The sequence below is a fragment of the Streptopelia decaocto genome (genome assembly GCF_964273445.1).
Source record: "Streptopelia decaocto genome assembly, chromosome: 2".
In the NCBI taxonomy this organism is placed as follows: Eukaryota; Metazoa; Chordata; class Aves; order Columbiformes; family Columbidae; genus Streptopelia; species Streptopelia decaocto.
In genome coordinates, this window is record NC_138655.1 from 112,754,974 (window position 1) to 112,771,131 (window position 16,158).

Here is a 16,158-nt window from a genome sequence, read left to right on the forward strand (position 1 = left end):
TAAAATGCTTTTAACTAGAGACTATTTTTTTTTTTTCCTGACTCTAATTTCGAACCACAGGAACATCCTGGATTTGATGTCAAGGGTTCATGTTTCTGTCGTGTCAATGTTGTGAAGATTTCTGATGTTATCGTGAGTCTGGAAAAACTCGTGCTTGTGGGAATGTAATTTTTATTAAATGAAAGACAACTTTTAGCCTTCCTTACAGAGGAAGAAAACATGAAAGACACTGGTGATTTATTTCACATGTTTCTTAAAGCCTTTTGTTCTTGGTTTAGGGTTGTTTCAGTCCCAATATATGATTTTCACTGAAGTGTTGAAGTAAGTATTGAGTGCAGAACCAATATTTTTCCAAAGTTCAGTAGTGTTTCTTCCTAAGATTTAACTCTGCTGTCTTTAACTCTACAGAAATAAATTGTGAATAGTAAAATTTATATACTTTCCTCTCCATTGATAGAGCTGCCTCAGGTGAATGTTATAGCAGCTTTATTAGCGGCCAGTGGCATCACAAGTGCATTAAATCTCTTTGCAGCAAACCAAAATCAGGCATGTATTATATACCTGTTATTTATTTCCATTTGAAAGCTTCCAATAAAAATACAGGGCTTGGCCATAGCAAACATCAAAATGAGGTGATGGTGATATTGAAGTAAGGGAAGTGATGCTCTCTTGACTGCAGCATAATAATCACTTAAGCTTTTATTGTTTTACAATTTATGCTATTTGTACAACAACTGTCTCTTGCCCTTGCTTGGGCCAACGTTTCCTGAGTAAATAATCACATACCAGTACCCTATTTCAACTTCTCTCGTGCGCCTAGTATGAGAAAGAAAATTCAGATCAAATTTCAAAACCTGATGCCAGCTTTCTATGGTTCTGTACACTCTCACTTATGCAAGATGGGTGTAAACCACTCTGATCTGAGAGATATTTTTTAATAGTACCGAGCAAAGTGTGTAGTTACTTGTGCAAAATGCTAAATATTGCCTAAGTGTTCTGCATTTTTGCCTAGTCAGTTCTGTACACATATAACATATTTGGGATATAATAGTTGCAGACTTACATTGGTCTTTTAGGCATGGAATGCAAGCCAAACATGTAGGTGTCTTCCAGTGTGAATGCAAATGAGTATGAAAGCTGCATTTGGGTAACAAAAAGGATGCCCACCTTGTCTGGAAATTTAATTACATTAACACATGACAGTTCTCAGGGAATCTCAGAGAGGACTATTAGCTTGTGCAGGAATGCCTGCCAAATCTGTGAATGTAACTTCAATAACTTATTCTTGAATAGGTGTCCTACTCTGAACATTGTGGTTGCATGCTCACCTTAGTGCATATGCATATGTTTGGACATGCATAGCCTGAATACTGGATTACCCTTTTTTGGAAGACTGTTGACTTTTCTGCCTGGGGGAGGAAGGTCTGCTAGTACATCCCTTAGCTGGCAAATGACGGTACATAGGAGAACAGGATGAGGATAACAAATGCAAAGTTTCCTAAAATGTACTGCGTGCATTGTCCAAACTAGCAAGAAGTTGTTTCAGGATAAAACAAGTACTTTATTGCTCAGCTTAGTCTTCTTTCTGTGACAGAAACAGCAATTTGAAATTTAATTAACTTCATGTGGCACTGTAGAAGTGGATGGCAAATCAATAATGAATGCCATTTCAGTCACCTTTTGGTGTTGTAATTCTCTGTGTTTTGCTACACTAATTAGGTCTGACATCAGTGAGAAGCATTTCGGGAGCAAAGGGGTGAATTATTGCTGAGCTCCTGACTGTCAGTGGGGAGATGAAGTAATCTCAGTCCTGAGTAACCTCAGTGATTTCAGGAGGCAGTGACTTTACATCCAAGTGGAAGAGGAAAGATCTCACATTTTGGTGGTGCTGTTGTACAGTGAGTTTTGGGCTCAGCTAGTCCATAACTTAGGCTTCATTCCTGCTGGGTAACACAGACAGCATGGAAAGAGCTTCAGAAACCAGAAATGCTCTTACCCTGCAGCTGGCATTTAATGACTTAATTGCTCTTATTTACACATTCCCCCAGAGACTGTTTCTTGCAAACAGGTGAGTATTTCCTTCATTTGGATCCAGGGTGAGAATGGCATGTGTGGGATGGGACCCTGGCTCTGATCCCTGCCTGCTTCCAAAGTCACTGTGGAGAAACAGCTCAGGGAGCAGAATGCAGTTTGTTTCCATATGGCAAACCCAGAGACTGTTAACTGGAGGCAATGGCAACTCTTTGCCTATTTATTAGACTCTGGGAGTTTGTTGTGAAACAGGGAGAAGAGAACTGGAGTGTACCCCTTCTCCAAGAACAAGCTGCCCGTGTCTGAAGGTAGAAGAGAGGCTTTCCTGCAGGATACTTTGAGGCTTCTCTCCAATAGGGTGGTTTCATAAAGAAAATGGATAGACCAGGAATAGAAGCTGGGGAGATTAAGTGCTCCGAGGCGACTCAGTCAGTATGACAGACCAGTGCCATGCTTTTTTGGGAAAGTATGTGAGCTCCTTCCCTTTGTATTTGTGTGAATTATGATTCCTGATGATCACTACTTTTAACATAAACAGTTTCTAATGTAAACCATTCCTGCTGGGTAACACAGACAGCATGGAAAATTTCAGTTGTTGCATCATGTTCATCCAGAGAATTGCAGCAGTGATTGAAATGATTTTAGATTGGTTGGAATAATGCTGAGTGGAAGGTGAGACAAAGGTATTACCCTTCAAAGACAGTAAGCGTGAAGTGGATGCAGAGCTGGCTTTCCTTTTAACCAGAGTCTCTCTATTTGTGGGTTGTCAGAGTTGACAAACCTGCAAATCTGTGTAGCTGATATCCTGATAGTACCCTTCTCAGCGTTATATAAAATAAGGGTGGGAAGGATGAGAGGTCATCTGATAAGGTACAAGACAGTTCACAGGTAAAGAGTTTGAGTTAACAAATAATGACTTCTTGTGGTGCCTAATAATCTGACAATCAATACACAATACAATGTACAAGAATATATGTGAATGTGTGTGTTAACTAGCATTAATTAATGCATTATCAATTGGCTAGTTAATTATACTGCTACTGCTCCTTAGCCTTCTTTCCTTTAAAAAAAATAAGAGAAAACAAGAATTTCTCAGTCAAAACTGCATATAATATGTTTCTGCCAAATTCAAGAACTTTAAGTACAACAAATATATTGACTGAATCCACTTTTTTGTAATGTCATTTAACAGCTATTCCTGAAATGCCTTACAGGCTGCTTAAGGACTGTGCAAGGATTAATAATATTCTAAGATCTTTCATGTTTGAACACAAAGGATATATTCTCCAATGTGTTCGACAACCTGAAGTACCTCTTTGCTGTCATATCTGAAAGACCGATAGAAGCATTTGTTAGGGGTATCAAGTTTATTGTCTGTCAGAAAGAATATATAGAACACTGTATTTTCTGATTTGGATCTATTTTCTTTGCTCTGGTATTGCTAGTTAAATTCCAAAGTCAATTTTATTGTTCAGGTGGTTCCAGGTCTCCTAGTGTCTCCTAGGTTCACTTGTCAACAGCACACCCTAAAAAGCAGGAGCCTTACCTTGCTGTTGAAGAGGAAAAGGTAGTAATTGTAACTGGCTTATTTGTTGCAGCTGCAGAAACTGAAACGATCGCTCTCCTTCAAGACCAAAAGCTTGCGGAGTAAAAGTGCAGACAATTTCTTCCAGAGGACTAATAGCGATGTGAAGCTGCAAGTAGACTTGATGCCTGAGGTGAGCACGAGCACCGGGCAGCTCCCCAGCTCTGAGAGCCAGGCATCCTCCCCCACCAGAGCCCAGCAGCTGCCAGAAAACAGCAAGGCTCACATCTTCCAGGAGCACATCTTCAAAAAACCCACCTTCTGTGATGTCTGCAACCACATGATTGTTGGTAAGAAACAATTTTTTTACGTTTGTGTGGGTGTCTGTGCTAGAACTTGCAGGATGACCTTTCCGTGATTTGTGTGAGCCCAGGTGTCTACTCAAGAGTATTCATGCAAAAAGGATCTGGAGTTATGTCACATCTGCTATAGGCAAGTACAAGTTCTATATTTGTTGACAGATCTCTTGCCTTGTGGACTCATGCTGTTACCACAAATCACAGGTGAGGGTTTCAGCTAGAGTTAAACTCCTCTCTTGTTCGGGTTATACTGAGCACCAAGCACAAACTCTGTTGTATGTTACACCAGCAACAGCATAAATCTGTCTTGTAAATTTGTGTCCACTAGTCTTGCTCTTTTCTCCAGCAGTAATTCAGTAATTCTCTTGCTCCTTGTGTCTGCCCCCACACCATGCAGTGCCCTGAGTTCCCATTCACTGTGTCAACCATTGCCTACCTCTCCCAGCTGCCTCACTTATCTCCTAAGTAACAACTACGTGAGAAGTGGCATCTCCTGTGTGGTAGGCTCTGAGCTGCTCATGTGTGTGCCTGTTGGCTCTCTAGGACACCGGTTTTGGAAGACCAGGTCAACAGAATGAATATTAATAACAGCTTCTCCTTGACAACCAATGATAGGACAAGGGGCAATGGATACAAACTAGAACACAGGAGCTTTGACTTAAATATGAGAAGAAAATTCTTCACAGTGAGGGTGATAGAACACTGTAACAGGCTGCCCAGGGAGGTTGTGGAGTCTCCTTCTCTGGAGACATTCAAAACCCATCTGGACATGTTCCTGTGTAACCTCATGTAGGTGTTCCTGCTCCAGTGGGGGGACTGGATCTTTTGAGGTCCCTTCCAATCCCTAGCATTCCATGATTCTGTAACAGCTGAATTCACACTGCAGATTTTCTTGGGGTTCTTTCTACCTGATCCATGTTACTCACAAAGTCTCACACAAACATTACACTTTTGAAAGGTCACCCTGTCTTGTCTCTGAAACTCTCCATGGGTATGTAAGTTACTGCTAGCGACTGAATGACAGACACACTCAGCGTACAGAGCTATTTCTTTATCATTCTCTTTGGTGTGCAGAGAACAACTCCATACTGAGCCCTGCTTGTAAGGTAATTTTCAGTGCTGTGCAGACTGCCTAAAAAAAACAGCCTTTATCTGCAGATTAACTATGGGGTTGTGCAAGGAGAGGTCAGGAAAAAAAGTGGTGGCAGGTGACTAGAGGTTTAGAACATGCATGGTCACTGCAAGAAACTTCAGGAGTTGCTGTTGAGAAGTCTGGTCCTAGAAACTCATGTAATTGCAGCAAGCTTGTTAAGCACATGATTTGGTCTTCTTGCTACTTGTCATCTAGTTGTCCCAGCATAGGGGCAATATACCAGTGGGAAAGTGACACCAGTTCCAGGTTTTTGGACAGGACAAGCAGGTCTTTGAGCACAAACTATTGTTTGTAATTTGTCTATCTTACTGTAAGAAATTCATGTCCCTTGGCATGGAAGTGATTGCCTTTCAGATAACAGTATGGTCAGTTCCTGAACGACACTGGTATAATTGCTCAACCTTTATCACAGAATTGTATCCCCTTTTCCACATGAGGGTGTTCAGTATCACCCACTTGTCTGGGGAACTTGCATTCTTAGGAAAAGGCAGCTACCTGCAGAGCATTGAATGTGACACAAGACAATCCTGCTTCCATAAATTAATGAATGAAACATGTGAGGTTTGATTTCACCCTCTCTGCACCACAGATCTATTGAATCCAGGGAAACAGAGGAGCTTTGACCTGGACTTTTGGTGTTATTTTCCAGTCTTTTAAGGTTTTTCTCTAAGTGGTAGAACAAGTCAAAAGGAGAAGGAATAAAGCAGCCATATCAGGGTGGTTCATAGTCAAGAGATTGAAAGGATCTTTGGAAGACAGGCAGTTAGTTGAAATAACTTTATGTATGGAAGCAGGCCCAGAACTGGTCTCCTTTTGTAATGTGGATGGATGTTCTATTAAAACTTAGTTTCACAACTATGTACTGCAAATGTAAGTACTTCGCATTTCTGGCAGCTTCTCATGAAGTTGTATGGAGATTAGTATCATCACAAATCTTTACATCTCAGCAATACTGTTTCAAAACACTGCTGCTCAAGACAGATTGTTACTGGCAGCAAACTTTGTAGGGAGTGACTCCAGTGCATAAACACCCATGCCCTTCTCCTTTGCTGGGCAATCTGTGTCCCGCCTGGGACAGGAAAGTCCTGAAGCATAGCTGTAAGCTTTAAAACATCATCTTTAACCCCACCTGCCTTCTGAACTTTTTCTTGTTCTTTTCTATTCTCTGATGGCTTCTCTTTTCTGTTCTGTATCTTAGCCACTTCATTACAGAAAGAAGTCTTTCATAATTGCTGAGGAAGCTAATGTGACATCTTTTGTCTGGTGGGAGGCTGAGACAGGTGAATTGCTCTGACCTCCTCCAGCACATCTTGACTTGGAGGAATGGCAGAAAAGATGTTAAGAGTTTTACCTTATAATGCCTTAGAGTCTGGATGCCCTCATTTTCATAGACGGACATCTACTTTATTCCTGTAATACTTTTCTCTTTGATCCTTCCTGCAGTCATGCCTGATTCTGCTGTATTGTATTTTAAGCAGCATGGGAGATCTGGATGTTACTGTTTGCAGCTCAATTAATCCATATAAGTTGTGCAACTGTTGGTAATGGGGATGGTGAAACAAAACAGGCAGCTTTTCAGGAAATCATGTCAAGCCTGCTCCCAAAGGCAGACTGAAAAAAAAAATCACTTCTGTGCAGGGACTCTGGATATACACTTGCAATATGGTGCCTATTTGTTCTCTCTATTTGCATTTTTCACTGGCAGTGACATTTGAGAATAATGGGTCTATGGCTTTAAATTCCTTATTGATGAGAATAAAGGCAAACACAGATACATGTTTTGAAGACTGGGGGAAGGAGTCCAGGAAAATCCTGTCTTGACTTTAGATGGTTTCAGTTTTGCCACCAAGAATGATTCCAGGTTCACCTTAAATGGCTCTCTTGATCTATGAACTAAGCAGCTCTGTTTGGTACAGTGCAGCACGATGAACTGTGCAGAGCATGGGCACACAGTAGGGACTTCTGTCTCACTAGCATGGTGGAATTTGTCTGTAGCTTCAGAGCAAACAGGACACTCAAAGCAGAGGCAGCAGGCTCCCTGTGCTGCTCTTTTCACAGCAAAATTAAAGCAAAGGAACATGAAACATTATCTTCCTGCAAAAAATATGTGCATCATCTCTCCTTGATTGTTAGGCACTGTGAGCCAAATGTTGCCTTTGGGATGCAACACGTGTGCCTGTTTGTTCATTTGACAGAAGTACAGTCATAAGATAAAGGCCAAATACATGTAATTGGTTTCACCGTTCAGAGTAAGATATTTACTAGGATCAGTATAACGCAGATTTACTCATTCAAAGGTTTTTCATGCATCCCAGAGTGCAATGCAATATATTCAAAAGAAACTCTGTTTATTGATTTGATTTAAAAAAAAAAAAAAGGTATTAAGAGTGTGCTTTATATCTCACATTAAAAACAGGAGTCAAAACATTCCTACTAACTGTACTAGACTGGGGCTAAGTTCCACCTCAGTAAACAGAAGGAAAATTTGATAGAGAAGTAGTAGTTTTCTGCCAAATGAAAGAAGGGAAAAAAATTCAGATTCAAGGGAGCTCTGAGGAGTCCATGGGGGATCCATTTGATGTTAATGGGGCCTTCTTGCAGCATCAAATACTCCAATGCAATCGTCAGTTCTAATACTGCAGTCAACAGTAATAATTCACATCATTTCAGAGCAAATCAATACTATGTTGTAGCAGACACTATACCCCTTTCTGCCACTCAGTTTTCTGCCACTGTGAGCTCCAAGCAGTGGTTGGTTCAGGACTGAGGATTCAGCTCCATGGTGAGTTACACATTTTCCTAAATATATTCACCTGTGAACATCCTTTCACAGTATGACTCTTTAGAAATCCTTGCTGTTCTTACTAGTAATATTTATTACTATTGTAATATCTAACCCTGGCAAAGGACAAGTATGAATATCAAAGAATTTATGGAATGTATCACTAGATCATTATGTAGAAGACACCGGTTTGTTTATTTTACATCACTGTGAAAAAAAATCATGTCAGATCACCTCTGAGTTCGGTGTTATTCACTATTTTCCGTGTTTAGCAAGAATGTGATAGGCTTTGGCAATGTCCAAAAAGGGGAGGCAAAACCAGAAGCTGCAAAGGTAGAAACTATTAAATTAATGTTGCATCAGATTAGAATCTTAAACTATGCTGATCAGAAGGAAGTTCTTGCTGTTCTTCAGACTCTGGTATTTCATCAGTCTTCTCTGTGATACTTCACTCTTTAATAAAACATTATGTCAGTACTCTACTCTTGAAAAACATTGTGTATTTTAAAAAAACTCCATCTCAACATTTTACTCATTTGTAGTTCACTTCCTGTACTGACTCACATGGAAAAAATGTTATTTTCCATGCATTCTAAACATATTTCATGCAATTATTGTATTTCCATCTAAGTATTGTAGTGAAAAAAATAAGCCACTTTGCTTTTAAAAATAGCTGACTTTAATGTCAATCCTTTAAAGATGTGTTTTAAGGAAACAGCTGCTCAATTATAACAACATAATTGTATGTTTCTTTGTGTTACAAAGGTGTACTTAGCAATTTCATTCCATGTTTAACCTGAACTCTGACACAGAATTTTGACCAACCACCTGTTTTATTGACATATATCTTGGAGTATCTTTGCCTGGAAAGACATGCTAGAGGGGCACAAACTTTCAGAAAGATAAAAAATAATGTGGTCTTCAATGTCCAGTAACTGTCAAAATCACGTCCTTCTGTCTTGTGCCATCTCTGGCTTAGGCACCTGAGATATTTGCATTTATGGTTGGCCTCAGGGCAATTGAGTGTGTGGTTTGGATGCAGATTCTCCAGACCTTTGCAGCTCTGGAGGTAAATTATGCAGTACCTGCCTTCTCATGGAACTAAGTAGGATTCAGTCAGAGAAACCTGTAGAAAACAAACAAGCAAGCAAAAAGATAAAAACATTAATAAACCACTTGCATATTTTACTTCCAGTCTACTAATAAACAGTGCTTAAGCAGTGAAATTGTACTATCCCTTCAGTATTCACTCACTCCTACCACCGTCTGTTCTGGTTTAGCCAGTCATTCTGGAGCTTTAATCAACTGTCACATCCCGCCCAGAGGAATGAGTGGGGGGAGAGGTGACTCAGGTTTGTCGGTCTCTTTGGTTGGAAAAGAGTATGCAACATACTTAGGGTCTGTAAACAAAAAGTCTTTTATTTTGCAGCTTGGCCTAATCGGCAAATGATTTGGTGGCAGAAGAATTTACATGAGTTAAGTTCAATTGGTAAACATAAGAAGTTTGTGGCACATGTGGGGCTGTAAATCTTATGTTGCTATATTAGTTATAAAAAGGAAAACAAAAGTATAGGGAAGAAATAAGAGAGAGAGAGAAAGATTTCACCATCCTTATGGCTCTGCTTTGTGTATGATAGGGTTCGTAGTGTCAGATCCAGTGATGTGCGGTGTCCTCTGGTGGTGGGTGGAGTGGTCCTCAGGATGGTGGATGGGTGCCACCAGTGCTTGCACAAGGTGGGCCTTTATAGTCCTCTGGATTGCCTGCTTGTGTAATCTTTGGTCTTTTGTGCAGACATTACTGGGGGGGGCGATCGCAAAAGACAGAAATGTCCCAAAGGGGCCTCAGGCCATCTTGAAGGGTCTCAGCTTTTCCCTTAGTGTCATGCTGGGCCTGTCAGAAGATGAAGCAACATGCTATCCAACACCACCCTCACCTCCTGTGTCAGCCAGCTGGTCTTTGTCTGTGGTTTGTTAGCTTATCATTGATATGTAAATCGCAATTCACCTTACCAGGTATGTCCCATCTCTTGCTACTAGGAATGTCTCATCTCCTGCGGCTGGATGAACTGTTTTTGCCACAATGCTTGAGTCATTATCCTTTTCAGGAGATGCCCCTGGAGCAGCTTATGGAGGAGGCTTCATGTCCACCTCTCTAATGGGCTTGCACAGTCACAGCTGAGCCTTCCCAGATCTATTTTCCATATGACAGGCTATTACAATATAATTGGGGGAGAGGCAGTGTTTATTATTAATACAAGAGGGCAAAGAATTCCCCTATGGAAAGAGGCTTCCAAAAGCAGCTGAACACAGCCACCTCTGGTTTTGATTGTGAGGGAAAGGGTCAGTTGTGTAACCTTCTCAGTGACTAGTACCAGGTGCCATCCCATAAGTTATTAAATGGTCTGATGTCCCTGTCTCTCCCTCCTTCTTCCCTCTAGTAAATCCACTCCTGGATTTAGGAGACCTAGGTTCTTACTCAAATTGATGCTGAATGGCTCTGGGCACCTAAATCTTCTAGTACTTTTGAGAATCAGTGCAAGAAATATGTCAGTCCTCTCTGGCCCGCTGTGCTAGGGTTTAGGTGTGTTTTTCAACACACATCTGAAAAAAAAAAAAGATGATGCAAAATAATCATTTTAACATCTCTATTAGCTTGAAATTGAACCTAGGTTCTCCTATTATTTTTTTCTTGATAACTCTCCATAAGTTTAGACCTTCCTGCTTTTGAGATGAGCCCTGTAAGAAGAGCTGAACAAAAGCCTTCTGGAAATATGAAGTACTACACTAATCAAACTATACAGTATGCAGTTGACAGCTATAGATAATGTTATCTGGACTCTGCAAAATTTCCAGAAAGTGAGTAGTTTCTCTATTAAAATACATAAAGTAAGGATGAACAGATGGAATGAAGTAGAAATAGATATGGTATATGTAGTACAGGTATGCTACATCAGTACATCTGCTATTTTCAAGAAGCATGACAAAAAATATCCAATTCATACAGCCCCATAGTTGTAAAGTAGCTACAGAGGGTCACACTCATCCCTGTATTAAATTAATATTTTTCTTTGGTAATAAAGAGTTAAACATGCTTCAAAGCAAATAGTGAAAAGCAAATATTTAGTGTATTTGTCTTCTGGGAAGGCTTCCTCTGATGAGAGGAGGCAAGAATGTTATCAGTAAATTGGATAATCAGGAACTGCTTAGCTGAGAAAAGGGGGTGGAAATATATTTCAAATTCTAATTTGTCCTTGAACAACATCAAGCATGTTTCACATTTGTTACCAGATAATTTTCAAGCTCATTGTAATTTTGAGGAAATTGCTATTAATATGAAACTGCAGTTAATCCTCAGAGAAAAGAGACTTTAAAGATGTTGACCAACATTAGCTACCTAATTAGATGGAAAATAATAAAAATTTCCAGTACATCTGCGATCCATATTTTAATGTGATATCAGCCAGGATGATTTTTGACCAAAAACTACATTGAAAAACACCAAACACCCTTATCAGTAGTGGCCATTGCTCCTGAGAGCAGCCCTAGTGAAGAACATAATGCTAAGCTTAAGGTTTGTTAAAGACCTAGGGATGAAACATAATAAAATATTTCTTTTTTATGTGCTGCTATGTACTTTCCCTGAGCTCATATGGGACATTGGGTGTTTTCAGATAAGCCAATTAAATGTATCTTCTTTGAAGCTGACCTCTAGTAAAAACACTATTTTTCTCCTTAGGGTCTTTGTGTATCAGAGTATCGCTGTTGTGTGGATAATTACATTGCCACACAGATGACAAAAGCATCATCCAGAAGGGAAATTATTAGGAGCTTCACCTTGCTATGAGTTGCAGAAGCCATGAAATGAAGCGATTAGCAGACATGCTTTTGCAAGAAATAGAGCATTGCCATCATGCAGAGTAAAATGCCTGCCCACAGTTGCTTATTGCTGTCTTTAACATAGAAGCATGTCAAGGAGAGCAGTGATCCTCGTGACTAACACGTGAATGCAAGTAAATGTATCTCCAGCAATTATCTGCTGTAAACTGCCTAAATTTTAGTTTTGCAGGTATACACAATCTATAACTTTTTTCCTCTTTGACCCAAGTTTATCTTACATGCTGAAAAATACTGCACACACATGGATCATCCCCTCCCTGACTTCTAATTTTGCAGACACACTTCACAGTTGCAAATTGTGATTACACTGTAGTTTTCTTTACAACATGCAAGCAGTGATCTTGAAAATCTTGAAATATTTTTTTTTGACTACTAGATTATTTTCTGCTTAACAGAAGGGTTGGAAGCAAGAAAGAAAGAGAGCAGGGAAAAAGAAATAATAAAGGAGGCTATATCTTTCCCCCACTCCTTACAACCCACAACAATTCTATTTTCCCAGCCAAGAGAAGAAATGGCATGTGGCTGGTACAATTCCTGAAGCAGTGTGAACTACAGTGTTATGGTCAGTGTGTCCCTGTTTGGTTTCCTCTGTAATCAGAAAAGAAAGGCTATAGATTTAATGCCCAGGAAGATCCCTCCAAATGAGGATTGGATGTATTGATGAGGGAACAGTGCTAATATTGTCCATTTTTCTAGCTGCACCTCCCAGAAGTGTAGCAAACTTTCATATCTCAAGATCTGTGGCACTTGAAACTCTCCAGATAGATTTCGTGCTGCTCCAGTTCTTTTTTTGTGAAGCATAGGGATGAATATTTAAAATTGCTTGTTGCTTAAAGAGCTCCATCATCAACAGGCTTGAAATGAGAGGCTGCTATGTGCAGCCTCATTTTTTTTCCACCACTTTGCCTTCCTCTGTAAACCCAGGCACAGCTTTCTGGCATCATCAGGGGCTCATCTGCACATCTTTTTACAGCTGCAGGGTGAGATGTTTTTTGTCTTTCCGTGTTTGTTACAGCTAACAAACAAGAAGAGGTTACACTGAGGTGCTTGGTCTGTTTTGCTAGATCTAGTCTCTCGACACAGCTGAGCATGGAAGTCAATTTTCCACTAATAAACTCTGGAAGGGTGTCATATTTTAACCCCAGCCAGCAACTAAGCACCACGCAGCCACCCAAGAAGGACAAGTGATGCAAATAAAAACAGTCGCTCCCCATCAACTGACCAATGCCTGGTCAGTCTCCAAGCAGCAGCTCCCCCATGAGCCTCCTCTCTAGTTTTATTGCTGAGCATAATGTCATATGGTACGGACTATCCCTTTGGTCAGTTGGGGTCAGCTGTCCCAGCTCTGTCCCCTCTCCACTTCTTGTGTACCCCCAGTCTACTTGCTGGCAGGGAGGTGTGAGGAGCAGAAAAAACCTCAACACTGCTCAGCAATATTGAAAACACCCTTATATTATTATCATTGTTTCCAGCAAAAATCCAAAACAGGGCCTATTACTGTGAAGAAAATTAACTCTATCCCAGCCAAAACCAGCACAATGGGATAAACAGCCACTGAGTATGATGGGTCTCAAATGTCATTCTTCTCCCTCTCCCCCCCCATCATGCCTTCAGTGACTTCTCATTGACAGCTCCTGTTGCACTGGAAATCGTCTTGCTAAAAGCATTATCTGATGGATTTGGCTGAACTTTTGTTGTAGGCTGTATCATTGTACAGGCCAGACAGCTATAGCTACCAAGCCTGTTGCTGCCTCTGTGGGTTTCCTTATCTATAATAGTGGTGACACAATTATGGTCAATATTTTCATTAAGGCTTTTGGATAATAAACCCCATAGTCATGCTGGTGCAAACCACATGTGTAGATGACAAAAGCTATGGCTTGAGTTGGCTTGGTTTGTTTCTACTTGAATCCAGGGTGAATTCCGATAATGCAAATACTTTCTAACCATGGACAGTTTATAAGTGATGCATTGAATGATTTCTGTTGATAGATGAAATCTTAGAATGCAGATTTTTTTAACATTTTTTTGTTTAATTATTTAAATATTTAGAAAGAAGGTAAAATTTCAGCTTAATGTCCACAATTTTCACTCCCCAGGTTGACGCCACCAGGCAGCTAATACTCTCTGCATTGCTAGGCTGCAGAAGCATCTGTTCAGTCATTTGACAGGAGTTATTATTACTCATTTAAGCAATACTTGATGCCATGTGGAAGTGTACTTGTAGGTGTGCTTTAGGCCAGTGCTGCTGTGTGTCAAGTAATAAATTCTCTCAGATTGTAACAGTGAAGGCTGAGATTGCCTCTTTGAGCAGGTGACAGTAGTAAACAGAAGTGTTTTTCTGCTCAACTTACTTGATTTCACTTAAATCAGTAAGTTCTTCTGGAAAAAGGAAATTTAAAAAACTTGGGTTGAAAGGTTTCATTGATCTTTTAATTTTTTGTTTTCAAAACTTCTGTGGAAAAGAAACTGAAACACTTTGTTAGAAAATTGTGATTGTAAAATTCTGTAAAGAAACAACACAAACACTTTGTGACTAACTGCATAAATAACTTCACTGAAAACTGATCCCAGCGAATGGCTATAACTGCTTACTGTGGTGCCTTGAATCATGTGCCCTGAATCATCTCTAATCTGAGCACATCATACTGTCCCTTACACTTGTAGCTTCTGATTAAGTCCTCCTCAGCTACCTGTGATCCAAGGCAAGAAATGGCTTTGGAGCAGAAGCCTGTGTGTGGCCAGATCCTGACAACGCACTAGATTTCAGGTGGAGACATGCGTAGTTACCTTCCATCGCTCCACTTCCCAGCTCCATCACTAGCTAGTGATTGAACAAAAGAGGGAGGGAGAGGAATTGTGGCCATGGTAGTTCACAGGTCAGCACTTCATGTGCGAGGCCCTTTGCTGCAGGTGCTGCCAGTCTATGCTACCAAGAACAATGCCAAGAGGTTGTGCTGATGAGGGAGCATTTTCGCTGCAAGAGGAAAGAGCCAAAAACCTCAGTAAGTTTGAAACTGCAGAGAGCAACTGGCTATTTACATATCAGAATTTTTTCAACTAAACCTTTTATAGTCCTAATTGACTATCCTAATCTTCTGGCACATAGCAGCCTCTCATTCCAAGTCCACTGATGACAGAGGTCTGTAAGCAACAGGCAAAGTTAAAAATCCATTAGCAGAGCAGAGAGGATATTAATTTCCTTTGCTGAAGGCAGACTGTTATTTTGTTCTGTAACTCTTTTGTCACATTTTCAGCAAACCCAGAGCCCTGCTCTTCATCTTGCAGCACAGTTCTTATTGAGATGTTGTTTTTCTGTTTTCCCACTCCTCTATAATGGTACAGGGCCCTTGAAAGATCAAGATTTTGGCCCATAGAAGTGGCCCTACAAAATTCAACTGTTTTTTCAAAGCATCTCAAAACACAAAAGAAAAGGCTTTGACTGGATGGCTTTTCATTTCAACACATGTAAGAACACAGGTACAAATAACCCGAGCATGCCAACGTAATCTTGTTTGAAACCTGACTTTAATCATCTTCATATCAAGAAGAGTAAATATACTATATTTACTAATATTACTGGGACAAACATCAGCCATTGATCTCTGCTTGTCTTCCTTTGGGACATCACCAGGTTTAATTTTTCCATGTTCCCTTGTCCCTGTTCAGCTCTGGTACCATCATCATCTCTGGAGCAGCTCAGCATCAACTCCCATAGGCAAGTCTATGCCCATCTTCTTTGAGCTATTTTCCTTCTCAACCTAGCAACCCAGTTCAAAAATCTACAAGCACAGCCTCAGCAGTCTAGAAAAGTAGGTATTGAGATATCAGTTTCAGTTTATTTAGAGCAAAGAATGTTAGATATGATTTATTGTGCTTGGTTTTTAGATGACTGGGACTTTCTCTTTAGATAAGAGTTAGCTGTTAGTTTATTTATCATGGCGTTACAGTGTCTTAATTAACATTTAGATGATCAAAAACTTGAGATGATATTTTAAGAAGTACGGAGGTGGCTATTTCCTTTCAGGGACAGACATTTATAGCAAAGCTGCTGAATATGTGAAAAGTACATTGCAAAAAAACCTCTTGTGGCCAAATTTTTCAGCACAAGGCAGTGTGCTTCATCCTTTTCTGATCACCAGACATCAAGAATGAGAATCACTTTCACACCAAAAGACAGGAAAGGCTTATTTGCATTTTAAGTAAGTCTCATTGTTCCTGAAACACCGAAGAAAAGGTCTGGCAGCATTGGAAGTTTTGTCAAGGAGTCACAGAGTTGATATGCAAAAGGAGTAAAGGCATTTCCTCTTACTGATATGCATGATTTAAAACCATGAAGTTAGAAAGGACTTTATTTTAGAAGGGATATTTTTCTTCTGTGTAACAGCCTTGAAGAAAACCCTGGCTATTA

At 40.1% G+C, this 16,158-nt stretch overlaps 1 protein-coding gene across 2 annotated transcripts in view; it reads left to right on the forward strand.

Moving 5' to 3' along the window:
* The window catches only part of STAC (SH3 and cysteine rich domain), a 71,462-nt gene that overhangs the window by 20,318 nt on the left and 34,986 nt on the right, over positions 1-16,158 (forward strand). For both annotated transcript variants that reach the window (XM_082046325.1, XM_082046326.1), the window contains exon 2: positions 3,630-3,906. In XM_082046325.1, the coding sequence (XP_081902451.1) occupies positions 3,630-3,906 (277 nt within the window). The remainder of the gene's footprint in view (positions 1-3,629; positions 3,907-16,158) is intronic.